The sequence below is a fragment of the Microtus pennsylvanicus genome, chromosome 3, assembly GCF_037038515.1.
Source record: "Microtus pennsylvanicus isolate mMicPen1 chromosome 3, mMicPen1.hap1, whole genome shotgun sequence".
NCBI classification, from domain to species: Eukaryota; Metazoa; Chordata; class Mammalia; order Rodentia; family Cricetidae; genus Microtus; species Microtus pennsylvanicus.
The window spans coordinates 26989008-27016602 of record NC_134581.1 but is presented as its reverse complement, the minus strand read 5'-3'; the positions used below and the strand labels follow the sequence as shown (position 1 = coordinate 27016602).

The 27595-nt window shown below is 47.0% G+C and overlaps 1 protein-coding gene across 1 annotated transcript; it reads right to left on the bottom strand.

The window, feature by feature from the left end:
• Nucleotides 1–395: 395 nt before the first annotated feature.
• LOC142846727 (uncharacterized) lies at nucleotides 396–26693 on the bottom strand. The gene is made up of 9 exons (XM_075967556.1): nucleotides 26514–26693; nucleotides 25130–25282; nucleotides 20222–20370; nucleotides 18477–18617; nucleotides 17307–17452; nucleotides 14720–14815; nucleotides 7524–7656; nucleotides 3094–3200; nucleotides 396–571 (listed from the first exon to the last, which is right to left on the bottom strand). The coding sequence occupies exons 1-9, from the start codon at nucleotides 26691–26693 to the stop codon at nucleotides 396–398; spliced, it is 1281 nt and encodes a 426-aa protein (XP_075823671.1).
• Nucleotides 26694–27595: the final 902 nt, after the last annotated feature.

Here is a 27595-nt window from a genome sequence, read left to right as displayed (position 1 = left end):
TCTTCTACCTATTTCTTAAAACCAGCTAGTTTTGTAACATCCCCCCTACCCCACCCCGTGCCATTAAATATTTGCCCTATTAAGAAAGAATTCGATTTTACGCAGTGGTTAGAATGAACGTATATAAATCATTATTGCCCAGAAGACAGCACAGGCGTCTAAGAGTGGAGACAAACTCCTTGCAGATCTGCAACAGGCCTGTGGGAACACGCGCATTTGGCAGGGAAGAGGGGGTGAAGCCGGAGGCAGTTTCCACTAATCTCTGAGAGATGATGTTGTTGTCTTACTGCTCATCTCTTGGCCTAACCACCGACCATCTGACGATAGTTTCGGGGAGGGTGACCTAGAAGACCCTGAACTCTGGCATCGAAGGCTCCATCTATGTCCACCGAGGTTCACGCCTCGTCTAGCGCCCCCTGGTGGCTACTACTCAACCACCCAGACAGTAAAGAATTTACCTTTTTCTTCCTTTTTCTGGTCCTATTAGATTTCTTGCTATGTTTCCAAATAGCTGTGAAGGTGTCTGAGGAGATCCGAGGAGTGACCGTAATTTTTAAGGGTGGTAGTTTACCTGAGCAAAGAGAGGAGAAGCGTAAGTGAGCAGAATGGTTCACACTGTGTAGGGTGCCTAAGAGCCCAGCAGGAGATGCGTCATTACGGTTGGCGTCTGCAGAACTCCCTGACAGAGCATGGTGGAACTCTGCAATCCTAGGACTCCAGAGGCCGGAGGACCAGTCCTGGTGAAGTAGCCAGCTCAAGGTCGCCCCGGGCTACAGAGACCCAGTCTCAAAAAAAAAAAAAAAAAAATCAGAACCAGAGGAAGAAGATGGGGGAGAGATAAAGGCAAAAGGAAGGAAACTCCCTCTTTAGCAGATAAGAAAGTTAGTATGGTTTCATCAAAGGAGAATTTGAAATTCCCTTGTTGGTTTGCAAACGACACCAACGCGGAAGACACTAACAGAAAGAACGTTAGTTTTATAATCAAGTGTTGTTTTAGGTTTTAAAGCAGTGTCTTCAGGGCTAAATGACTAGTGATTCGCTCTGTGAAATCCAAGCGGCTAACCCTTTTTTGAGGACTCTTCACTGTGTTCAAACTAACAACCTAATTAAAGTGCTTTGTCAGAAACAGCGCATAAGGAGTCTGGCTCATGAAACAAACGCATTCAGGCTGTTCATGATGAACACTTAGACGAAACTTCAAAATCGCTGATTCCTTGAGCGTAGATTGCCTTCTAATGCTGTTTAAACGACTACTTGCATTTCAGGTGGGCATTCCGTAATCAGCCTCTCATTTATGTAAATTGAGCCATTTGCTAAGCAAGTGAGACATTTTCCATTCCAGAGAGCTACTGGGTGGAAATCATTTCCCGTCAAGTCGCCGGGGGCTGTCTCTCATCATGCTCCCTGCAGTAATGGGGAAGACCGCCTGCAGCTCAGTAATGGTCTCTGCCAGGTAGAGTGGGAAGTGGCACCAGGAAAATCAAAGCGCAGTCGTGACCTGCCTTCTGCTTAGTGCACTTAAAGTTAGGTTTAACAGAGTAATCCTGCTGAACTTCATCTCAGCTCTAATGGAACACGAAGTGGGTGTTCTGTTTCTCTAAAAGAAAAGGATAATTGAAAAGAAAAATCTTAGAATCATTTAATTGGTCATTAAACATGCATGACTTTAGTTGGAAATGGAGCAATGCAGCAGACTACGACAGCCCTGTAATTCTCTTTAAATCACTGCCAGCAAAGGAAAAATGTAGCCTCCAGTCTTACTAAAGACATGATGAAGACAGGAAGCCGCTGCCAGGGAGCTCTCCCCGCTCAGCCTACCCTCACTCTCCGCAACACTAACGTTCATACTAATATCTCCTCATGTTTTACATCGAGCAACATTTCAAATGGCATTTCTTGCTCTCCCCGTAAGAGCAGTAAGAACAAATAAACTAATAGACCTGGAAGGAGGTGGGAGGTCCTTGGACTCCCCACAGGGCAGGGAACCTGGTCTGATGAGAGAGGGGGAGTTGATTGGGGGAGGGGGAGGGATATGGGAGGCGGTAGTGGGGAAGAGACAGAAATCTTTAATAAATAAATAATAAAAAAGAAATTCTCTAAGATTTAAGAAAAGTATTTTAAATATCAATAAAAATAACAAGAGCCAAAAAAAAAAAAAAGGAGAGGCCAGGGGTAGTCACCATTAATTGACCTCTCTTCTCTCACTTTCCAAAGGCTACAGGACCACAAGTCACTCAGGGTTGCCTGCCAGTTAGAGCCAAACCCCTCTTGGATGATTAATAAGTACACTGCGTTCCTTGTTCTCTCTCTCCCTCTTTTTCTTTGTCTCCAAGGTATTCTTATGTAGCCCAGGCTGACCTCGGACTTGAAAGGGTCCCGTGTCTGGCTGGCTCAGCTGTGTCTTAGGGCAGTGGCTACTTCAGTTCTACAGTCGGTTTCTGTACAAACCACATTAGGTTGAGCTGAGAGGAGAACAGAGAACAGGAGAAACTTTCTTGGTGAGTAAGAAAGGAAAAAGAAGGGCTGCAGAGATGGCTCAGAGGTTAAGAGCACTGGCTGCTCTTCCAGAGGTTCTGAGTTCAGTTCCCAGCAACTGCCTGGTGGCTCACAACCACCTGTAACGAGATCTGGTGCCCTCTTCTGGTGTGCAGACAGAATACTGTATACATAATAAATAAATCCTTTTTTAAAAAAAGGAAGGAAAGAGAAGACAGAAAAAGCAAAAGTGATAGAGAAAAAGATATTAAACAAACAAACAACAACAACAATAAAAAAAACCCAGCCAGGCTGGGAATATGCTGCAAGCGTAAGCTACTTCAGAGACAGAATTATCTCGACACTGGCCTAGAAAGACAAAGGAAAACCATCACTCAGAGGCTCACAGGGGACACACAACATTGTAAAAGTTTTTGAGGTTTGCACAAGTCTCTTGGCATGTTGACCCAATGGAGGCTAGCCTTCATTCAACACACACACACACACACACACACACACACACACACACACACACACGGCTCATTGCACAGTTCAGATTTGTCATTTAAACAATGGGGCAGTTGCGACTAGTTCGGGGCCGGGGAGATGAAACTCGACCTGTCTTCCTGGCTCTCATGGCTCCCAGAATGTCTGCTGCAGCCGTTTCTCCCAGGACATTGTTTCCAAGGTCGAGTTCCCTTAAGTGAGGGGAGTATTTGATCAGGCTGCATAGAGAAAACAATGAAACAAAACGGCTTGTCACCTTGTGTGGCTCACGGTCCCTCAGAGAAAGTCAGTTCAGAATTTCAGAGAACACCCCTTCTCTTCAGGCTCCTCAGCCTCCCTGCCCCTTTCCAAGTTGATGTGATGGCCCTCCTTGAGACTGGAGAGGTGTTGAGCCCGCTTGTTGAACCTGGATGAGCCTCTCTACTTTGGAAGAGTCTGCTTCTCTTAGGAAAGCCAATGCAAGCTTTTCCCACCATAAATCTTTCTTTTATTCATTTACTTTCAAAAGGCTCCATGTGCCGGGCAGTGGTGGTGCATGTCTTTAATCCCAGCACTCTGGAGGCAGAGGCAGGTGGATCTCCGTGAGTTCGAGACCAGCATGGTCTACAGAGTGAGTTCCAGGACAGGCTCAAAAGGTACATAGAGAAACTCTGTCTTGAAAAACAAACAAACAAAAAGCTTCCGTGTAAGACTTCTTAGTCATTTATATATTATATACCAGAAAAATATCAAAATATTTGAGAGATTGACCATGGCTTGATGACTTTTAGAATGTCAAATAAATAATAACTCTTACCTGGTGATTTTTTAATGTAATTTAATTTATTTATTTTGGATAGGGTCTCTCTATGTAGCCCTGGCTTGCCTAGAACTTGCCATGTAGACCAGGCTGGCCTCAAAACTCACAGAAATTTACCTGCCTCTGCCTCCCAAGTACTGGGATTAATTTCACATAAAATTAAGAAAGGCAAGCTGTTATGGGATATTTGTATACTCTATGAAGATATTTTGCTGTGATTTGGTGTAATGAAAAGCTAAACAGCTAATAGCTAGGCAGGAGGTATAGCAGAATTTCTGGGGAGAGAAAGGAAGAGGAGGAGGAATTTAGGCACGTGGGAGATGCCAGGAGACACGGAGAGGAAACGGGAGGTGCAAGATGGAAGAGAGGTAACACCACATAATAGAATTCATATAGATTCATATAAATGGGTTAATTTAAGTTATGAGAGCTAGTTAGGAATAAGGCCAAGCTATAGACTGAGTTTTCATAATTAATAATAAGTCTCTGTGTCATTATTTGTGAGCTGGCAGACCAAAGAAAAACCCAGCTACAGCAAGCCTTGGGTCTAGAGAGATGGCTCAGCGGGTAAGAGCACTGACTGCTTTTCTAGAGGACCTGGGTTCAGTTCCCAGCAACTGAATAGCAGCTCACAGCCATCTGTAACTCCAGTTCCAGGGCATCCGACACCCTCACACAGACATACATGCATGCAAAACACTAACGAACATTAAATACAAATAAATTAGTTTAAAAAGGCCAGCTTCCGAATAACAATTTTAAAATCAGATGAATTAGCTTTATGAGAACAAAACCACTGTACTTTGGTCCTGCCTAAGGACTCTAGGCCCAACTTATAAGACCGGTAGAGACCAGGAATGTTCAGGGTGGTGTGACCAGTGCATTTTCCTTATTTCTTGGTTGGTTATTGAGAATTCTTGGCCTGGCAGTGTTCTGCTGGCTGGTTTTGTGGAGGTGGCATTGAGGCAAAGACCTGGACTTCTGGTCAGCTCTGCCCTTTCGTTGACCATGGGCAAGGCATGTGCCCTCATGGGTCTAACTTTCCATATCTGCAAAACTAGCCAGAAAGGGGCTTTGTGGTCTTTTTTATGAGATTGCAGTGAAGACAGAATGATTCTTTCCTGAGTACATGTTAGTCTCAGCACAGCAGGGACTCAAGGAAAGTTAATTCATGGTCTCTGGCTCAGAAGTAAATTATGATGTGATTATCAAGAGATCAGTCCCGCGTCATCATCACATAGGGGGGCTTGAACTTTCACGTAGGTCACTGCTGGCTTTGTGGTCTCATTGGCTCTGCTGCTCAATGCCCACACTTTCCACTGATTCAGCAGCCAGAGCTGAAGCCGTCGGCCTATGCTTATCAAAGATCTCAAGGAAGCATCTGCCTAGGACTTGAACAGTTTCAGCTCCCAGATCTGTCCATGTTCCTCAGACAAGGTGGGAAGAACAGGGAACCACAGCTGGAGGGATGGCTCAGTGGTTAGAGCACTTTTTGCTCTTGCGGAGGACCCAGGTTCAGTTCCCAGCTCCCACATGGTAGCTCACACAGACTTGTTCCGGGTAATCTAATCCTTCCTCTGGTCTCCAAGGATACCGGGTCATATGTGGTGCATATATGTGCAGGTAAAACATCTGTACACATAAAAATAAATGAATCTAAAAAGAACTAAAAGGTAAAGAAAGGGGTGCTGCCAGGGAAAGGAGACCCACGGGAGAGGAAGGGATGCCGGAGACCGACTTGATTAACTCAGCTCTGTGTCTGTGACGTTTGGGGAGCTGAGCCTCACTGGTTGCTGTGCCTTGGCCACCACCAGGGCCATCCCCAGACTTGAAGGCTTCTGCGCTACAGAATTGCCCCCCAGAGGCTTCAGTTTCCTGCCCAGTGCTGAACCCAGAAGCCTGGACGTAGAGGGGACTTCATTTGCTCAACTGGCCAGAGGCGGTGCCTCCTTCCCTCCTATTTGGACAAAGGAGGAGCGAGATCCCTGAACGCGGCTTAGCTCTTTGCATAAATGATTTATTTAACTTCTGTCTCCTGTGTTAGACACTACTAACATTTCACAGGAGGTAATCAAAGCCCTGGAATCCACGATAAGCAGACAAAGGAGGTAAGAAGGGAGAAAAGTGAACCTAAGAGCAGTAAGAGTAAAGAAAATTTAGGCCAGGTAGTGGTGGCGCACGCCTTTAATCCCAGCACTCGGGAGGCAGAGGCAGGTTGATCTCTGTGAGTTTGAGGCTAGCCTGATCTACAAAGCAAGCTCCTGAACAGTTAGACCTACACAGAGAAAGCCTGTCTCAAAAAACAAAACAAACAAACAAACAAACAACAACAAAAAACAAAAAGAAAACGAAACAAACAGAAATTAAAGAAAACCAAGAGTCGATTCTCTGAGATCAGTAACATTGATAAGTTTCTAACCAAATGTATAAGAAGAAAGAGAAAACACAATGACCAATGTCAATGAAAAAGATGTTTCCACAGCACCTACAGTTTCTAAAAGGACAATAAAGAAATATGAATAACTTTATTCTAATATATTTGACAATGTATATAAATACATTCTTTGAAAGAAACAAACTAGAATATGTCAGGCAAAATCCCTCAAAGCCAGAAGAGCCTTATACTAAATGTTTGGTTGGTTGGTTGGTTCAGTGTAGGGAGTTAAATCGAGGCACACAAGACCCTGGGTTTAACCTAACATATACTGCTTTGAAAAATGAGTTTTGGTTGAACTAAGTGTGGTGGCAGATGCCTGTAACCCCAGTGTTCAGGAGGCTGAGGCAGGAAGGCCATGAATTTGAGGCCAGCACAGGCAGCATAGTGAGACTTGTATAAAAAAACCACAAAACCCCCTGCTGAGAAAGCTCCAGGCGTCAAGGGCTTCTGATCCCAAGCAGGCAAATGTATTATATAGAATGAGAGTGTGAATCCGCGTAGCTCATGGATGTAAACACAAAAATCCTGAACACGTCTTCAGCAGTTTACCTCAGCAATATGTTAAGTTCAAAAAGATATCGAAATAGAAATTATTGATGTAGTTATCTGGGAAAGGGCAGCGCTGATCGCCAGCTGGGAAGCCTTGCCATCCTTCTTGAGTAAGGAAGGAGGAACCTCTTTCTGCCGAGATAAAAACTGCTACCCATCAGCCTTCAGGCTCTGACGTCAGCCGTGCCCAGCGATCTTGGCCGCCAGTGGTGCTGTGGCCATGAGACAGTGCTGCCCAGAGCCCTTTTTTACCCTGCAGTTCCTGCAGTGGTTGCAAGCCCTGTCAGCTTAAGGTGTGGGTTCAGTAGAGATGGATGGGAGAATGCCTCAGGTTGTCAAAATAAGCAAGACAAGGAAACAGTGCTTTCTAGAAGCTTCTGAGAATTTTAGTTCCATCTTTTGCTTTAAGAGTCCAGGGTGGGTAGCTTCCTAACCAAATATAAGAATGTGTGCTCCAAGCAAGCTGCCCTTCCTCCTCATGACATCAGTCAGGGTTTGAGTTATATCCTGACCTTAGCAGTAGAGGAATGGTCTAAGTCTTGCCTCCTCTATTGCCCCAACTGCCACCCTTTTCATATGAGGCTCCTTATGAGGTTCCTGAGGGGCACAAGTACTGAGACCAGGACTGGTAAGTGCCCCTCTCCGAGCTGAGAAGACACACAAGAATTGCTGAAAAGCTGTGATCAGCTGTCTGGTTTGGCTTCATCCCTTTAGTTTTAGAGAGTGAATGAATTCGAAGCTCTTACTGCTCCCCACCGTGTTAAAGTTCCAGTGAGTTCCAGCAATTGCTCTCCCTCTACTCCTGTCCCGTCGATGCTGTTATCTGCCAGATGCAGCATCACTACCCAAGGACCAGCTTCCATCAGGCGTTTAACTTTTTTCCTGATTCCTGTAAGAAAAATCAGAACACCGGTATTATTTTTAGATGATAGCTCCCCTATTTATTACCAGCTAAGCCAATTTTCCAACAGAGTTTGCACATACTGGATTTCTGAATAGACTTATTTCGCAACACAGTCAATGAATAGAATATATGTGATTTTGGGAGTCCTGGTTTTGCATTTGTTCCATGTCATCCTTTACAACAGAGGCCCCAGACTGCATGACAGACAATCCCATCTCGGAGTCAGATCGTCACTGTTAATCTCCTAAAGAGGAAAATTATCTGCTAATCCTGGGGAGTCAACAGTTTTTATTGGAAGGGGCTTAGCTCGTTATAGAGGTCTGAGAAGCAGTCATTTTCAAGCGGAGAAAAGACCGCCTGCCTCAGTGACTCGCGACTGCATCACTGAGGGCCGGAGTCCTGCGTCTGGTTCACCCTCATTGGCCTGCTGAGGTCTCTCAGAGTTCATCGTCAGGGCCACCAAGGGGCACATTTAATTCACCCCAGTTCAATCTTAGGAGTTTGAGAAAGAAGAAAACATGAAGAGAAAACAGCCATCAGCAAAAGTCAGGCTCATCCACTCAGCCAGGAGAGGTGGGAAACCGGAACCACTGCTCCCCAAGCTAGAGTGCTCCCTGAGGCCTTCCCGAGCTCACTATTCCATGAACTGCTTCAGATGGAACTGGCCTGAAGGGTAAATGGCTTGATTTAAAGCAGGGAAGAGCCAGCGGGTTGACTCAGAAGGCAAAGGCACTTATTGCCAAACTTAATACCATGCACTATTGGTTTTGAGTATAATGCCTTGATTCCACTCATGAACATGAATGGAGTATAATTTTTCATTTATAAAAATTTTTCACAAATCTAAAATGCCGTTGAGAGTGGAGTATCTGCCCTGACGAGGTGGACACTGACCACACCGGTTCTCATTTCTTTCTCCTAATTTCCACACACCAGAAAGTAGCAAATGGTAAAACCTGAGCCATCCTCAGCCAGGGATGAGGACTGAAGGCCAAATTCCTATACAGATGCTCAGCTTTGCAAGGAGAGTCACTGTCAGGCACCCAGCACCCTGCTGTATCAGCTCGGTGTAAATTGTGCCTTTGGAGAGGGAGCCTGCTCGGCCTGTGATTGACTGGGCAGAGCCGGCATCCCCATGGGCAAACTGTCTCAACTGCTCCCAAACTGGCATCAAGGAGTAATGAAAACATCACTTTTTGCCCACAACAAATGGACCAGATTGGAAGATGGACCTCTCATGAGATTTATAAACTTGCAAAGAATGCAGAAAGGCAGCGGCCGCTCAGGTCCTGCTTTGGTGCTGGTCTGGGGCTTTAACCAAAGCAATACCAAGCTCTTCTTTCTGGGAGGAAAACAAATCCTGAGGATACAGATGGGGACACGCTCAGGCCCTGGTCATCCTTGGTCTGCCCCAGCTGTACTCCCTCTAATCTATTTTTACTCCTTTTTTTAAAAAAATTATTATTACTTTAAAACCAAGCCAGGTGTGGGATGAAAAGATGACTCAGCAGTTGAGATCACTCGCTGTTGTTCCAGAGGCCCCGGGTTCCATTTTCATCACAAATATCTACAGTTCCAGCTCCAGGGGATCCAATACTTTTTTTCTGGCCCTTCTGGGCACCAAGCATCCACATGGAGCATAGACAAAAATACCCATACACACAAAAAAAATAAACAGACGGGTTCTCTAACAATAACTATCTGAACGCACTTTTCTGTCGTGGAGAACCTGGGTCCAAAACTACACAGAGAAACCCTGTCTCAAAAAACCAAAACCAACCAACCAACCAACCAAACAAACAAACAAAATGTCCTGTGGCGCCTATAAAGTACCTAAACATCTCTGAGCCTCATTATAAGAGAGGCTGTTATCCCGTCTCCTGGCATCGTTCTGAGGGGCGACAAGTAGCATTTTCAATGACCATTTGTGAAAGACCATAGTGCATGGCACACAGTGGTGCCTTGCTTCCTGGTGTCATTTTTGACTTCCCTGAATTCCTAAAACACTGCATGCAAGCAACCTGGTAACTTATTAACAAGTGTCCCCCTACCAAAGGGTCTGACATTTATTTCAGACATTGGCACACCTAACCTGGAAGCCACTTTGCAGATGGATCCAGGTCTACCCAGCCGAATGAGTTTCCGTCTTCCTGGTGGCCCATTCTCTCTGTCTTGGAGAACTGCCCAAGATCAACAGCTCAGTCCCACTATGCTCCTGTCCCACTCTGAAACCATAACCTCGGCATTCAGGAAGCAGAACAGGGGAATCAGGAGTTCAAGGCCATCCTCAGTTAATAATGAGTTCAAGGCTCTCCTGGGATACTTAAGAATTGTCTCAAAAAACCAAATACAAATCAACCAAACAAATAAACAACAAAGCAAACAACAACAAAACTCAAAAACAAAATCCCTGAAACTCCAAACAAACAAACAAATACTCAAAACCACCTGGCAATCGCCTGTCACTAGAAGCCAGCCTTGAGTGCTGTTCCCACTTCGGTTCTGGCCTGTGTTCTCTGCTCCCTGTCTGGCTGCTGTGTGTGAAAATACGCCCCACACTCCTCCGGCTGTGTGTTTCCCACCAGGGTGGACTGTGACCTCTCTGAAACTTGAGTCAGAATAAGCCCTTCCTCCATGAATGGCTTCTGTCAGGTGTTGTCATAGCAATGAGACAGGGGCCTATTTCTCATGGGTGGGGTGTGTGTGGGGGGCTGAGACAGCTTCATCTTCTCCCTCACCCTCTGGTCTCCTTTGGTTCAGCAGGACAAGTGGCACCACACATTCTGTAGGCACCAGAGCCTGCAGTGCTTATCTGTAGACACCAGGCCTTCCTTGAGGTAGAATTTTTTTTTCCTGGTTGAGACAGGTTTTCCCTGTTTAACAATCCTAGCTATCCTGGAACTAGCTCTGTAGACCAGGCTAGCCTCGAACTCACAGAGATCTGCCTGCCTCTGCCTCCTGAGTGCTGGCATTAAAGGCACGTGCAATCACCGCCTGGCTACAATTCTTTTAAAGTTGTTTAGATATAACATCCTCCCACTGATAATGGACACAAGCAATTTCCCATGTACCACCCCATTTTATGAAAGTGAACTTCATCTGCTCGATGGTGGGACTCCAGAAAACAGAATGTGAAGAGTGCTGGCTGGTTCACACCGAGGGTCCTGGGACTCCAGAAAACAGAATGTGAAGAGTGCTGGCTGGTTCACACCGAGGGTCCTGGGACTCCAGAAAACAGAATGTGAAGAGTGCTGGCTGGTTCACACCGAGGGTCCTAGGACTCCAGAAAACAGAATGTGAAGAGTGCTGGCTGGTTCACACCGAGGGTCCTGGGACTCCAGAAAACAGAATGTGAAGAGTGCTGGCTGGTTCACACCGAGGGTCCTGGGACTCCAGAAAACAGAATGTGAAGAGAGTTGGCTGGTTCACACCGAGGGTCCTGGTCCCTTTCTGTAGAGGTTTCCTGTCTATGATCAGCTGTCCCCAGCATGAAATCACGAGTACAGTGACTTCAGGATTGTAACTGGTAGCTTCCTGTTTTTGAATTAATACAGCTTTTGAAGATTACATCTTGACTCTTGAAGTGGGCTCTTGCATTCCTTACTGCCACTGGTATTTCTGTGGGCTGTGACTTTGATATCAACAATAGTGCCTTATTTGGAGAACTGAACCTGACTTGGCCAGCTTGCTACTGGAGTCAAGTTCTGATCTCATCGGGATCGAGGAAAGACTATTGCCCCTGTTCATACAGCTAAGTCACAGGCTGACCCTTCTCATCCTCAGTCCTCCAGAATTTAAACAGCCCTGAGGACTGCTACACTGGCTATACTGTGTAGCTTCAGCTGGGGAAAGAATAGGCTCCAAGACACTCCTTGCTCCCCACTGTGTCTTCTGGGACTGTGAGGGGTGTTGAGGTCACAAGGCAGGACCAGCAGAACGGCTCAGGAGAACCTTGCTATCTTCAGGTGGCTATTCCTCATGACCATTTTGTGACTCCTGGCCTTTACCATCCCCTGCTGCTGCATAGTTGGTGACCGGGCTGTAGAAAAGCTGGGCGTCACCTGTTTGAAGGCTGACCAACCTCTAAACTCTTGTACACAACCTCGTGTAGACAGAGCCTGGGTCTCAGAGCTGGATCCCCAGAGGCTGGATGAACCCGAGCAGCCCAGCAGGATGGGCTTGGCCTGCTTGTTCTGAGGTTCCCAAGGCACAGAAGGGGCATCAGAGAGCCCCACTCCGCTCTCTCATCTTCTTCACTGAGCAAAATAAACCAAGGGAGGCAGTCAATGTTTTCATGTTTAAAGAATTGGTTCCCAGTGATCTCTCTGGACCAGCAGCCTCAGCCTTTCCTCAGGGTCCCGCGGGATGGCACCCACAGGATGGTGCCCAAACTCTCAGGGTCGAACAGCACTGGTTTAATGATTCTGTGTTCAGTGGTGCAACCAATGCAGAATGGCCAGGACAGGCATGTGTATAACTGCAGGTAGCCACATAGGATACTGTGTACAACTGCAGGTAGCCACATAGGATACTGTGTACAACTGCAGGTAGCCACATAGGATACTGTGTACAACTGCAGGTAGCCACATAGGATACTGTGTACAACTGCAGGTAGCCACATAGGATACTGTGTACAACTGCAGGTAGCCACATAGGATACTGTGTGCAACTGCAGGTAGCCACATAGGATACTGTGTACAACTGCAGGTAGCCACATAGGATACTGTGTACAACTGCAGGTAGCCACATAGGATACTGTGTACAACTGCAGGTAGCCACATAGGATACTGTGTGCAACTGCAGGTAGCCACATAGGATACTGTGTACAACTGCAGGTAGCCACATAGGATACTGTGTACAACTGCAGGTAGCCACATAGGATACTGTGTACAACTGCAGGTAGTCACATAGGATACTGTGTACAACTGCAGGTAGCCACATAGGATACTGTGTACAACTGCAGGTAGCCACATAGGATACTGTGTGCAACTGCAGGTAGCCACATAGGATACTGAGCTCCGCCATCAAACTATAGACAGCCACCCAATGTCAGTTGTCTCGTTTTTGTGGTTATCACTGTAAATGTTCTCAGGACTCCAAATAAGAGGAGAGTCGGGGGAAGGGCCAGGCTTCTGAGTGGCGCTTGGCCTCAGAAGGTACTGTAGGGATGGCTATCCAAGCAGCAGGCCAAAAACCTCCTTCCACAATGGGTGTGCATGAAAATATTTTGGCTGTTTCCAATCAGGACCAAATGGAAACCACCTGTCCTCCTCACCCAGGAGCAGGGCACAAGCAGCTCCTCTCGGCCCCTCACTTTGAAACAGGTAGAGTCCTACGAAAGACCAGATTCTCTCCCACAACCCCAATGACTGTTAAGCAGTTGTCCAATGTGAGAAGAGAAGGTTTTCTTTTTAGATGTAGCCTTGGCTAACCTATGACCCTCTATACAGACCAGGCAAACCTTGAACTCATATAACTCTATTCCCCTGTGCCTCATGAGACTTGTGGCATTATGTCCTGCCTTTGGAAAGGTATTTTGAAGTTTTGTTATCCCTGAAAATACACACACACACACACACACACACACACACACACAATGAAAATTGTTCCATTGAGTTCAGGCTGAGGAGACTAATGGCCTCAATTGTCTCCTGGGTCAAATCCAAACCCTTGTCTTGGCTTGTAGGTCCCTTAATGCGGTCCATTCCCTCAGAAGGGCCAGTCTCCTGCCTGCATCCTCTTGTCTTGGCCAAACTTGTGGGCTCCTGGATGGTACTGGGAAGGCCTTTCCTACTTAAATCCTTCCTTGTCCGAGTTCTTTCTTGTTCCCACCCTAGGTCATCTTGCCTCTAAAGCTTTTTCTCTGATCCCAACTCTGGAGCAGAACTCCCTTCTGCTTCTCCAGAGAACACACCAAAGGCCACTTCTTTAGTCTTGGAAACGTTGACTGCCTTCTCTATTAGCATTACCAAATGGGAAAATGGCATCCAAGACACACAGTAGAACAGGGCCTGAAATGCCTTCATGCTTTATAATCTCCCCCACTTCTCTCTCTTACCCCAAGGTCTCCTATAGCCTGGGTTTGCCTCAAACTTTGTTTTGTAGCTGAAGATAACCTTGACCTCCTCAATCATCCTCCTTCTGTCCTTCCAGCCAATGAGAAGAGGGGCATGTACCCGGCTTTACATTTTCATGCGGCTTTTGGACAACAAGAGTCTGTAATTTTCTAATGTAGCCGTATTTCACAGAAAAGGCTTAACGATAATTCAAGGGCAGAAAAAAACGACCACACAAGAACAGATTAAAATTGAAGAAGGAAAGAGGCCAAGGAGATTAGGTTCCTCTTAAACAGCTGGTTGTTTTCCCCACAAAGGTAAAACACAAACCACCGAATGCTCAAACCACAGCAGCACAGGCTGCACCACGAGACCTTCCCAAAGGCTGTTTCATGACACACCCAGCAGCTCTCCTGCTCTGTGTCCTTAGAACTTTAATGCATTAGTGCCTGCAGAGGAGCCTGTAGGGCCCAATCTGCCCTCTGCAGGGTGGGATGCTGAGAGCCAGGCAGGGTAGGAGCGCAGGAGCAGGGGCTGCAGCAACATGGTGAACTTCAGTCCTTGGGGGGCTCCTGGGGTAGTAAATCCCACTCTGAGTTCTGTTTCTTTCTCTTTCTGTCTCCCTCCCCCTTGATTCCCTTGCCCCTCCTTCACCCTATTTCTGCCCCTTCCCATCTCTCCCAAAGCCCCTTCACCGTTACCCTGGTTCTAACTCTGAGTAATCAGGATTCTGAGGCCTTGCTGGCAGCTCCTAGAAGAACTGTTCCAAACCATGCTCCTCTGGAATGTTGACTGCGCCATGATGAATTTCTCTGGCAGACACGGCAAAACTGTTGATGGGTGGTTTGTGTGAGGTCACAAGACATCGAATCTGCTTGTTCTCCATTGAATTTGAAGTCTTTGTTTGGGATAATTATGCACCAGGAACACACAGGGAGTGAGTTAGAAGGTGAAGGGAGTGGAAAGAATAATTGAAACGACAACCAAAATACCTCTTTCCCCCTTTTTCCTCTGGGAGGTCCTTTTCATTGTTACAGCTTCGGAAGATTTCGCAATCTGGCTCAAAGTCGAGCTTCTGCCTCCACACACTGGTTAAAAAAAAGAAAAAAAGACAAAACAACGGTGCAGGGTCAGAGTCAAGGAAATGATTTTCGGCATCCTCTGATATTGGTGATTGTTTGGGTTCGTTTTATGGACACTTCCTGCAAGGGTATTTCTCTTGGGAGAGAATTAGCCGAACAGCATCAGAATCGCTTAGGTTCTGTTGTTTGTATTTCCCTGCTGCAAAGCTAGAGGTTAACCTGCAACCCAGCAGAGCCAAGTGGGGCTCCCAGAGTCGTCCTGCGGTTGCTGGTGACTCCCTCAGCCACAGCTGCTTTCGATAACCGTGGCCCCACCTTCCTGAGATTGCTAAGGACAGTTATGGAGGCATACATTTTGTTGGCATGCATTAAGAACTGTGTAGGAGTTGGGCTGTGGTGGCCCATGCCTTTAAAGGCCACACGCGGGAGGCAGAGGCAGGTGAATCGCTGCGTTCCAGGCCAGGCTGGTCTACAGAGAACCGCTAACTCAAAAGCTGGCAAAAGGTGGTGGCACACACCTCTAATCCCAGCCCTTGGGAGGTAGAGGCAGGTGGATCTGTGAGTTCAAGGAAGGCCAAGCTGGTCTACAGAGTGAGTTCCAGAACAGTCAGGGCATGCACACACATCCTCTCATGACTGCCTATATGAATATTGAAAACTTATTATACTGTAAAGTACGTTTTGTTTATTTATTGTTGTTGTTTTTATGAGACAGGGTTTTTCTGTGTAGCCCTGGATGTTCTGGAACTCACTCTGTAGACCAGGCTGGCCTCAAACTCACAGAGATTCGCCTGCCTCTGCCTTCCCAGTGCTAATGTCAGGTACATTTTTTTTCCCTTTGGTTTTTCGAGACAGGGTTTCTCTGTAGCTTTGGTGCCTGTCCCTGAACTAGCTCTTGTAGACTAGGCTGGCCTAGAACTCCCAGAGATCACCCTGCCTCTGCCTCTTGAGTGCTGGGATTAAAGGCGTGCACCACCACTGCCCGGCCTGTCAGGTACATTTTAAAGTTAATATTTAAAATTTTCATTATAAGTTTAAGATTTTTTCAAAAGTAGAGACTCCTAGCATATGGCAAATATGCCAGAAAATAAAATGAAGTCTGTTATGTCGTTCCCTTCAGTGGGTCAGATCCAAACTCCCAGCAGTCTGCTGCCCGGACCACTCACGGAACTCTCTGCAAGTGCAAGCCAGCATAAGCTCTTGCAGTCAAGGGCTTTCCTTTATTCCTCCTCTCTCATCCCGGTCCTGGGGTTAGAGCCTAGGCCTCACACACTCCAGGCAAACTCTACCCCCCTTCTTACACACACACACACACACACACACACACACACACACACACACACACACAGAGTCACACATGGTTTCACGTACTCTAGGCTAGACTCAAACTCTTCCATAGTTTTGGGTGGACCCAGGAGTTTGTGTGTGCTCAGTAAGCATCCTACTAGAGGAGCTGCCTCTCTAGCCCTTGGCTGACACCTTGATCTTGGATTTTCCCCTCTAGAACTGTGAGAGATTAATGATTAATTTTCTCTTGTTTAGCTAGCAAGCCTGTGGGATTTTGCTATGGCCACCTGAGCAAACTAAAGCAGAGGAATGGAGAGTGGGTGAAGCAACAGGCTGAGCTGGATGAAGAGCAAGGCTCAGGAGACCGGAAGTGGCAGCTCAGGAGACCGGAAGTGGCAGCCCAGGGGAGGAGGGGGCCTAGAAAAGCCCTTGAGCGTGTGTGTGTGTGTGTGGGGGGGGGGGGGGTTCTGTTGTCGTTGCTGAGATCCTGAACACAAGACATGCGTTGCATTTCCGGGCCATCCTGAGCTGCTGGGAGGACAGCAGCTGCAGACACTGTCTGCCACCTTCTCTGATCTGGGGTTTTTTGTTTTTGCTTCTGTTTTATTTTAGTTTTTTGCCTCTTTGGCAAAACAATTCCAGAACTTTTATCTGATTTTTTTAAATTGCTTTTTTTGTTGTTGTTGCGTGTGTATGTAGATTTCACTTATTTATTTAAAGATAGGGTTTTACTATATAGCCCTGGCTGGCCTGGAACTCATTTTATAAGCTAGGTAGGCCTTGAACTTAGAGACATCTGCTTGCCGCTGCCTCCTAAGGACTAGGATTAAAGGCGTGTGCCACCATGTATAGCTATTCTTTTTAAAATCAGGTTTTGTTTGTTTATCTAGTGTCTATGTCTGCGAGTGTGTGCATGAGCGCATGTGTGTGAATCCATGCATGCAAGTGCGTGTATGTGTGAGTTCTGTTAGTCAGAAGACAACTTGCCAGTCTCTTTACACCATGTTCCAGGCTCTGCAGCAGGTGCCATTACTGCCGAGCCACCTTGCTGGCCCCTAAGACTTTCAATATTAAATTGCAGGTGTTGAAGGTCAGGACAGAGACACCTCCAGAAGGTCTCCAGTGAGCACTAAGAAGCCACCAGCTTGCAAAGCAGAATCCTCTCTTCAGGAACCAGCAGGGCAGCCTAGAAGTGGTACCCAGGGCTCACCTTGGGGAAGCAGAGGGAGATTTCCAGTGTGAGGTGATGCCGAGGCGGGCTGGTCCTTCCCCTGCATCTCTGCATATTCTGCTATGGGTCTGAGGAGGGCCAGGGTCCCAGAACACTGCAGATCATTTCCATCCAGATGCAGCTCGCTGGGGAAGAGGGCAGAAAGCATTGCTCCTTGGCTGTCAGGCTCACTTCAACTTTGAATTTAAAATCCTTCTCCGACAGGACATAACAAGCCATAAATGACATAACATAGTCAGTGCATACGCACAGTAAACATACACTACACCATGTCACCAAAGCTGGCTATGCCAGTGTCACAAACCACGCCCTCAGCAGATACCCTTGGTTCTCAAAGGCCTTTTCTCCTCAGAGTAAGAAAAATAAAGGGTGTGTGTGGGGGGGGGGGGGGTGCTAGGGAAATAGCTTAGTAAGTGAAGTGCTTGCCAAGCGAGCATGAGGACCCACGTTCAGTCTCTAGAACCCAGAGAAAAACACTGGACACTGGGCCGTGGGGATGACCGAGTGGGTAAAGCGCTTGCTATGAAACCAAGAGGGCCTGAGTTCAAATCCCCAGCACTCCCGTAAAAGCCAGGCATACCCCAAATACTTGTGATCCCAGCATTGGGGGGGGGGGGGAGGTTAGAGACCATTGCGTCCCTGGAACTTTCTGTTAAGTGAGAGACCTTGTCTCAAAAAGTAGAGAGTGGGAGAGAGGAATCCTTTGATGGACTCTGACCTCCAGATGTGCCTGTGTGTGCGTGCATGCAGACACACACACACAGACACACACACACACACACACACACGATACAAACAAAATAGAGATAAATTTCTAATGAAATTTAGAGAAAAACAACAGCACAGGACACGGTGGTGTGGTTGTTATCCCAGTGTTGAAAGGGGAGGGACAGGCGCATCCCTGGAGCTCTCTGCGTTCAGCCTATTTGGTGAGCTTCAAGCCGGTGAGAGACCCCGATTCGAAAACCAGAGGAGAGCGCTTGAGGAACGCACTTGAGGAACGACGAAGCTGACCTCTGGGCTCCACGTGCACATGTGTGTGCACCTTCACAAACATACACACGTACGGTTGGGGGCGGAGAGCAAATCCAGCCCCCAGGATGCACGGTGCAATGAGACAGGTGAGCAAGGGCCCCGGGGGCAGCTCACCAAATGGCACTCTGGCTGATGACAGAGCCCAGCCTCTGCCCACTCTGAGGCCCGAGGCCACAGTAGCGCAGACTGAGGCCTTGGAGCCTTTGGTTGTTTTCCAGGCCCGAGAAGATACTCTCAAGTTCTTTATTTCCAAACCTGAAAAGACAGAACAGACCACATGGTTTTTAAACTGTATCACAGGCCAAGGGGGACGCTGTGGTTAGTCATGGCAGGGAAATAAAGCACGAAGAAGTGTGAACCTTTTGCTGGTGTTGTTATTCCCACCCTGACTGTCAGTGAATGTGCTTACGCTCCTGCTCTCAGAAGCAGTTGCTTCGTCCCTTCCTTGCGCCTCAGTGAAGACTGGCCTGTCACCCAAGGAGCCATGCTTTCCCTGACTGAACACGGACCATGTCCGGGGCATCTTCTATGACATTCAGAGTTTCTACCTTGCACTGTGTATAGTGAAGAGCCTGTCTGCTCTACCACTCTGAAGACGCTTTGGATGCCAGCATCACCTTGTTTGCATCTTTCCTCCTCCTCCTCTTCTTCTTTTCTTCTTTCTTCTTCTCTTTTATATTACGTCCTGACTGCAGTTTGCCCTCCTTTTCTCTCCTCCCAGTTCCTCCATCCACCACATCCCCTCTCTCCAAGATCCACTCTTCCTCCTTTCTCTTCAGAAGAGGGCAGGCCTCCCAGGGATATTAACCAAACTTGGCATATCAAGTTATAATAAAACTAGGAATTTACTCTCGTATTAAGGCTGGATGAGGCAAGCTAGTAGGAGGAAAAGGGTCCCCAAAGCAGGCAAAAGAGTGACAGCTCCTGCTCCCACGGTTAGGAGTCCCACAGGAACACTAAGCTACACAACCATAACATATAAGCTGAGAACATATGTCACACCCATACAGGCTCCCTGATTGTTGTTCAATCTCTGTGAACCCCTATGGGCTCTGGCTAGTTGATTCTGTGGGTCATGTTGATATTTTTCTTATTGATATCTTTTTTGGTGTCTGTCTTAGGGTTTCTTCTATTGCTGTGATAAAATACCATGACCAAAGCAACTTGGGGAGAAAAGGATTCATTTAATCTTAACAGCCCATAGTCCATCATCCAGGGAAGTTAGGGTAGGAACTAATCCAGAGGCTGTGGAGAAACACTGCTTCCTGGCTTGTTCCTCATGGCTTGCTCAGTTTTCTTTCTTTCTTTCTTTCTTTCTTTCTTTCTTTCTTTCTTTCTTTCCTTAGTTTTTTTCAAGACAGGGTTTCTCTGTAGTTTTGGAGCCTGTAGACTAGGCTGGCCTCGAACTCACAGAGATCTGCTGCCTCTGTCTCCCGAGTGCTGGGATTAATACCCAAGACCACTCTCTCAGGAATGGTATCATTCATGACTGATGTGGAGACTGGGCCTTCCCATATCAATCACTGATAAAGAGCACTACAGGCATTTCCTCAGTTAAGATTCTCTTCCCAAATGACCCTGTCTTGCGTCAAGGTGACAAACACCGGCCTGCACAGCATCTTTATTTTTATATCTTCCTTAGCACCTAGCTCTGTATCCTACACACGGTCACCTTCAACAAACATTTGCTAAAGGAACAAAGGGGAACACTACCATTTACTTGGGCACAGGAGAAGGAGGATTCTCTTTCTTGTCTCGAGGAGGCTCAAGAACCTGGGTGTGTGGTCCTACCCCGCCCCCCATCCTCCAGCTGTCACCGTCTCCAGCCCAGCCTGCCACAGCTCCACCTTCAGCCTTACTTGCAGTAATCGAGGGCCAGGAAATACAAACTGCTGAACTGCAAAGCTTTCCCCAGTCGCCCCAGGGACCACAGATCCATCTTGCAGTTAATGATCTCCAAGGTGGTAACCGGGCAGGTGGTGTGCCCCTTCGACTCCAGAAACAAAGCCTAGGAGATTGAAAAACATTTCCGTCAGGACAGCCGGTGTGCTCCGCGGTCTCATGTATTCCCAAGCCAAGCCTATGAGTTCTCATATATTCCCAAGCCAAGCCTATGAAGGATCTCAACATTTTTGCCTCCAAGATGCTTTTTTACATCTTGTAGCATGAAAATAAGGAGTTTTCCATTTTAAAAAACAAAGATTCATTGAGGAATCCTATGAGAAACACAAAGCCCTGTGATGAGATACACTGCTCGTGTTGTGGGCTAAACAGTACTTGACTATTACTGCCCCATCGTATACTGAAGTGCTAACCCAGGCCTCTCGGAAGGCTGCATCATGGATTTAGGTGCCTGTGTTATGATGAGATCTTGAGATGATCCCTAACTTGATTTGACTAGTGTCCTCACAAGAAGAGGACCCTAAGAAGACACAGGAAGAAAACCTTGCTGACCCCTGGATTTTAGACTTCAACTTCCAGAAGTAGCAGTTGCTTCAGCCACACAGCCGGTGATGCTGACAGCCTCTTCGGACGACAGCGGATGTCAGCTTTTAAAAACTAGTTACTCTCAGTGGGGGAGGGACGCGTGCCTGCTGTGCCGTGGATGTGGAGGTCAGAAAATGACGTGGTGGAGTGGATTCTCTTTTCATTTTTGCATAGGTCCTGGGACTGGAACGCAGGCTTGCCCAGCGAGTGCCTTTACCCCACTGAGCCAGCTTGCCAGGCCTGGATTTGTCAAAAGAATTTTTTTTTTTAACTTGTTGGCGTGTGTGTTGGAGTTGGTGCTCTCCTGCCTTCTTTATGTAGCTTAAGCAGCAAGTGCTTTACCTGCCAAGGCATCTCACTGGCCAGAGATGTTGATTTCTTAACGAGGAAACACAGCCTCCTGCGCCTGTGCTCTTTTCAATAGAGGTGTGGTGTGTGACCCTGCCCCCCCTGGCATGAGATAAAAACCCTAAGAATGTCTTTGTCGTTCCCAGGCCCAGACATCCTCATTCCAAGGCCTGCTCAGAAGTGGACTGTGCAGCTGCTATGGGAGCTGCTGCTGGACTGGGCTGTACACAAGCGTCTACGGTCCCCACAGCATCTGCTCCAGAGTGGAGAGGTCCACAGACAGGTCATTTTGTGGTAGCCAAGGATACCAGTGATGGTTAAATCCCTGTCTGAAGGGAAAGAGCATTTAAAGCCTCCAGTCGTGAGGCTTGCATGAGCTGCTTTTCAGCCATTACAACCAGCAGAGGACACTCGTTCAGCTCAGAACAGAAACCTTGAGAGGGCTTGGGTGGATTCGGAAGGCTAAGGGCCTTTTAAGGTAGTGACATATCGGTCAGATCTAGGGTTTCCAACTATGTCTTGGCTGAGATTGCAAAGTTGAGCCATAGCCACAGGGCCAGTGCTAACTCTGCATGACGTGCGATCTCCCCCACCTGCTAGCTAGAGTGGGCTGAGCTTCCAGCCTGTGTTCTAGTTACGGTTACTAGGGCTGTGCTCAAACACCTCGACCGAAAGCAACTTGGGAGAGAAGATTTTCTTGGCTTATGTTTCTACCTCACAGTCCATCAGTGACGGAAGTCAGGGCAGGAATCTGGAGAGCTGCTGCCTCCTGCCTTGCTCCTCATGGCATGCTTAACCTGCTTTCTTATAGACCAGAAGCTCAGGGATGCTACTTCCCACAATGGGCTGGACCATCAACCACTATTTAAGAAAATGCCTTACAGGTTTGCCTACAGCCCCATCTTATGAGGCAGTTTTTGAATTGAGGTTTCTTCCTTTCAGGGGATTCCAGCCTGTGTCAAGTTGACATAAAATTAGTCAGCATAGGCTGCAAGTGGTGGTGAGAAGGGAGCTGAGAGTTCCAGAAAGCTACCAGGAGCTGAGGGCTCCAACATCCAAAACTCAGAGCTATACTCCTAGCAGGTGGTGGTGAAGCTTCAGAGCCCCCGTGTAAATCTAAAACAAGCCAAGTCTACAAAAAGTGAGCTGTTAGGATGGAGAGACCCTAAGAGTGGACGAGGAGAAGCTGTGAGAAGCCACAGGTGGGAGCCGAGGGCAGAAGCAAGAGTCTGAGTGAGCTCACAGTCTGATGCTGAAAGTCGGAGGCTGTAACTGGCGGCTCAGTGATGTCCTGGAAGCCCAGAGCAGTAGTCCCTGCCATTAGCGTCCAGAGCAGTCAGCCTCTAGCTTTGAAAGGTGGAGCCATAGGTCCCTAGTTCTCAAGGCTTAGAGATGTGAACCTCTCAATTTGGAGGCCCTAGCCAGGTGTGGCGGCTCACACCTTTAAAACCAGCACTTGGAGAGGCAGAGGCAGGTAGATGCCTTTGGGTTTGAAGCCAGCCTGGTCTACATAGTAAGTTCTGGAATGGTCGGGGTGCTGGAGAGAGACCCTGTCTTAAAAATAAAAAGCAAAAAACTGCTACCCACCACCACCAACAGCACAAACAAAACAAGAGAGAGGGAGAATAAACGTTGGAATCGAGATACTGCAATATAGTCTTCCAGCGTAGCTGTTGTGTATGGACCCTCTCTCAGTGTGGGAAGTTCAGCGGCTTCATATCCTCTCTGACTTGGCAATGGGCGTCTATCTCACTGTTTCTGTGGCCGTGCAGTGGTGGCTCTTGTGTTGTTCTGTCTGCATTCCCTCTGACTTCCTGCTGTCAATCACCTTCCTTTTCACCGGCTTTGATTCTTTCTCCCCCTCGCTTCCTGCTCAGTGCAGGGAAACGAACATGAGGGACTTCTTTCCTAAAGGTGCTGCTAGAGTTTTTTCCTCCCTCCCTCCCTCCCTCCCTCCCTCCCTCCCTCCCTCCCTCCCTCCCTCCCCCCTTTCTTCTTTCCTTCATCTCTCCCTTGCCCAATGGCAAACTTTTCAATTTTCTTTCTGGGTTTTGCTTTGTTGACACAGGGTCACGCTATATAGCTCGGGATAGCCTGGAACTTGCTATGTAGACCAGACTGACCTGGAAGTCACAGGGAACTTCCTGCCTCTGCCTCCTAAGTACTGGGACTGAAGGTGTGTGCCATGACACCCAGCTTCTTGATCATGTTTCTAAGTTCCTCAACTACCCTCTTTTAAATTAAATATCCCAGGAGCACCTCCACCTCTACCCTTCTTTGAATCGTGTGAGGTTGTGCATGTACGCATGTGCACATGTGTGTTTAGCTTATCTAGTTCTCAGCGAGAGTTCATCTTAATTATCTGATTCACCTTTTCTGGAAGTGAAAATCTTCTTATTTGCAATAAAGGAAGTTCAATGCAGGTTAATCAAAAATTGTTTATATGTTTATATGTAGAATGACGGTTAAAATGATTGAACATGATTCTTGACAACAGAATGAGAGTGAAAATCTGATTTACAGAATCATACTTATGCAGGCAACATGCATGCATATTGCTACAAGACAACATGCATGCATACTGCTACAAGACAACATGCATGAATATTGCTACAAGACAACATGCATGCATATTGCTACAAGACAGCATGCATGCACATTGCTACAAGACAACATGCATGCATATTGCTACAAGACAACATGCATGATTATTGCTACAAGACAACATGCATGATTATTGCTACAAGACAACATGCATGATTATTGCTACAAGGGTCAGTGTATGCATGGTGGTTGCACAGCTACCTCGGGCAGGCCCCACCTAGGAAGCAGGTGGGGAAAAGAGGTGACTGAAGCTTTGGCTATTATATTGGTCAGTATTTGCTCATTCTATTCATTTAAAAGAGTATATTATGGGGCTGGAGAGATGGCAGAGTGGTTAAAAGCACTTGTTGCTCTTGCAGAAAACTTGGGTTCAATTCCCAGCACGTACATGGCAGATCTCATCCGTCTGTAACTACAGTTCTAGGGGCTCCAACAGGGGTGCATGTGGAGCACATGCCTGCTGGCGGGTGAAACATTCATGCACATGAAGTTAAATAAGTAAATTCTTTTTTTTGTTTGTTTTTTTTGTTTTGTTTTGTTTTTTTGAGACAGGGTTTCTCTGTAGCTTTGGAGCCTGTCCTGGAACTAGCTCTTGTAGATCAGGCTGGTCTTGAACTCACAAAGATCCTCCTGCCTCTGCCTCCCGAGTGCTGGGATTAAAGGCGTGCGCCACCATCGCCCAGCGTTAAGTAAGTAAATTCTTAAAAAAATTAGTCTGGAGCTGGAGATGTGGCTCAGCAGTTAAGAGTACTGGCTGCTCTTTCAGAGGTTCTGAGTTCGATTCCCAATAACCACGTGGTGTCTCACAACCATTCATAATGAGATCTGACGCCCTCTTCTGACCTGCAGGTACACATGCAGACAGAACAATGCATACATAGTAAATAAATAAATATTAATCTAAAAGGAGTATATTACAATTGGGAGGTGGATTTATGGATATTAGTTCTGTCATTTTCCATATTTTCTTTAAAAAGTGAAACTTACTGGGTGGTGGTGGCAAACACCTTTAATCTCAGCACTCAGGAGGCAGAGGCAGGAGGATTTCTGAGTTTAAGGTCAGCCTAGTCTACAGAGTTGGAGGACCACCAGGGCTACACAGAGAAACTCTGCCTCAAAGAAAAACAAGTGGAACTTACTTAAAATTTATTTAAAACTTATTTAAGATAAGGAACTCATTTAAAATGTTTGAAGAATCTCACTAAAATAATGTTTTTAAGAAAGAAAATCTTGCAGAATATCAACGAGTCAGAAATAAAATAAACTACATCTGGAATACAGGATGTTGCAAGCTTGGTTTTGATCTTAAGGGTTGAAAGCACACTCACGAGCCTGGCGATCTCCGGGTTGGTCAGCTGAAGGCCCCAGACGCAGAGTTCCCTCCCCAGCGTGTAGCGCTCATCCCGAATCGCCATGAGCAAAGGCTCCAAGGAAACAGGCGGGTGTCTCGCTGTGGCGTCACCAGCTCTCACGAGCGTAAACTGGAGTGGAAGAACAGTACAGGTGGCCGTCATCAAGAGACACCCATGCATCTGGGTGTGTGGGGAAGGAATGGCGCCACCAGAAGACTGGACGACTGCTTGAGGGACGACCTGTGTAGCGGGACGGTGGTGGCCCAGCTGATGGCATTCCTGCCATGGACAAGCTCACGGCTCTGTGGGTCAGCGTTACTGCCCACTATTAGGTCACAAAATCAATTTAGCTTTGTACAGCCAGCTTTTTCTTTTTCTCTTAGGAACATTGGATTGCATCTTATATCGCAAGGATAAGAATGGCTGATTCATAAGGTATTTATTTATTTATTATTTTTTTAAAAAGATTTATTTATCTATTATGTATACAACATTCTGCCTCCATGTATGCCTGCAGGCCAGAAGAGGGCACCAGATCTCATTACAGATGGTTGTGAGCCACCATGTGGTTTCTGGGAATTGAACTCATGACCTCTGAAAGAGCAGCCAGTGCTCTTAACCACTGAACCATCTCTCCAGCCCAGGTTTTTATTTAAGACTTATCTATTCTAATTTTATGTGTCTGCGTGTTCTGACTGTGTGTGTGTCTGTGTGCATGTGTGCAGTGCCCTGGGAGGTTGGAAGAGGGCGTCAGATTTCCTGGAACTGGAGGTAATAGGAGCCTCCACATTGGTGCTGGGAACCAATCTTGGCACTCTGTTCAAGCAGCAAGGTTGTTTTGTTTTGTTTTGTTTTGTTTTTGAGACAGGGTTTTTCTGTGTAGCCCTGGCTGTCCTGGACTTGCTCTGTAGAACAGGCTGGCCTTGAACTCACAGAGATCCTACTACCTCTGCCTGCCGAGTGCTGGGATTAGTCTGCGCCACCACCTCCCAGCTGTACACATGAATTTTTAAAAGAATGGTTGTGGGAAGCCCCTCACTGGAACAGGGGCTGAAAAAAGAAGGGACTAGAAAAATCCAGAGGGCCGATGAGGTTGGCAGAGAGGATAGAGGGAAGGAGGGTACACCTCAGGGAGGCCAGAGTCAGGAAAGAGGGGGGCTTAAAGAGGAACTCCTGAATCCCCCCACAAACACATTCTGGCTGTCAAAGGGGCAGGTGCATGGTTTGGGGGAGGGGGCAGAACAGTGGCCAGGCCCTCGGTCTCCAATGAGCAAGGCTGTGTACGTCACTCCGTTGGGCAGTGCCGAGTTGGTGGAGAGTCAGCTTTGGACTGAACCCCAGGGACCGATCCCCCACTCACCTTCCTGAGGATCTGCTCTCTGTCAATGCTGTTCTTCAGGTCCCTTTGGATGGTGGGACACAGGGACGTCCCAGACTGCGCGCAGTGCTTCTGGTATGTCTTCAGGAACTGCTGAAGAATGGGAACCACCGAGGGAGGAGCCCCTTGGGGTTTTTCTTTTCTTTTCTTTGCTCTTGACATTGTTTTTACAGCGTTTGATTCCACTTGGCTTCTGAAAACAATAACTTAAGCTGAAGTCGTGCCTCACCCTTGAAATCCAGAAAACACTGTTGTGTGCTCTTCTCCAAGAACCTTAAAGGCTTCGCTTATCCTAAGTGGCCCTAGCGAGTGGAGTTAGAGCCACTACAGAGCCGTTCAATCTCCAATCTCCATAGTCATGCGCACATATTTTTGTTTCTTTCTTTATATTGAGTGCAGTGCCCATGGACTCAGTTATGAGGAAGGCGATACTATTAATTCACGGTACTATTTAGTACCTATTAATGCAGATACACTGGCTTTAAAGTGGCATAGTTCTCTTTACTGATTCAGTTCTTGCCAGACTGTCCCTACTGACATGGTTCAGAACGTGGGCTTTGAGCTGGAAATATAGTGTAGCTGTAAAGTGTGTGTCTAGTGTGCATGAGGCCCTGGGTTCAATACTGAAAAAAAAAACCCAGGCATTTAGAATGTACATTATATTGGTAAATTGTCATATGCCATTTAAGTTTACTGTGAAGATGGTTCTGCAAGGCCCCCTCCCTTCAGAGCTAAGCCCATTTGTGTCAGGTGGCCTCCCATCAAAGACTCCAGAGGGATATAATATTACCTAAGTAAACAAGAAGTAAGCAACTTCCAAAACTCTAGAAATGACAGAGACAACTCACAATAAGCCCAACGTGAGCTTTGTTGCATGGCGGGACTTTTCTTCACAGTATTTTTAAATAAATTACAACAGTTGGGGCCTGGGTGCTCTAACGTCAGTCACAATAAACCATGGGTGAACTCTTACTGAGTTCTCTTACCTGTTCGGCCAGGCTTTATCATCTTATCTGAAGGCAGCTTCCACTCTGCAACCGCATCTCACTCGAGAAACAGGACAC

Coding starts and splice junctions, on each gene's coding strand:
- LOC142846727 (XM_075967556.1), bottom strand. CDS start 26,693: ATGTCAAGAGCAAAGAAAAGAAAAGAAAAACCCCAAGGGGCTCCTCCC. Junction 20,371..25,129: donor ACCCGGAGATCGCCAGGCTC/GTGAGTGTGCTT, acceptor TCAATCTCCTAG/GCTTTGTTTCTGGAGTCGAA. Junction 7,657..14,719: donor GAGGAAAAAGGGGGAAAGAG/GTATTTTGGTTG, acceptor TTTTTCTTACAG/GAATCAGGAAAAAAGTTAAA.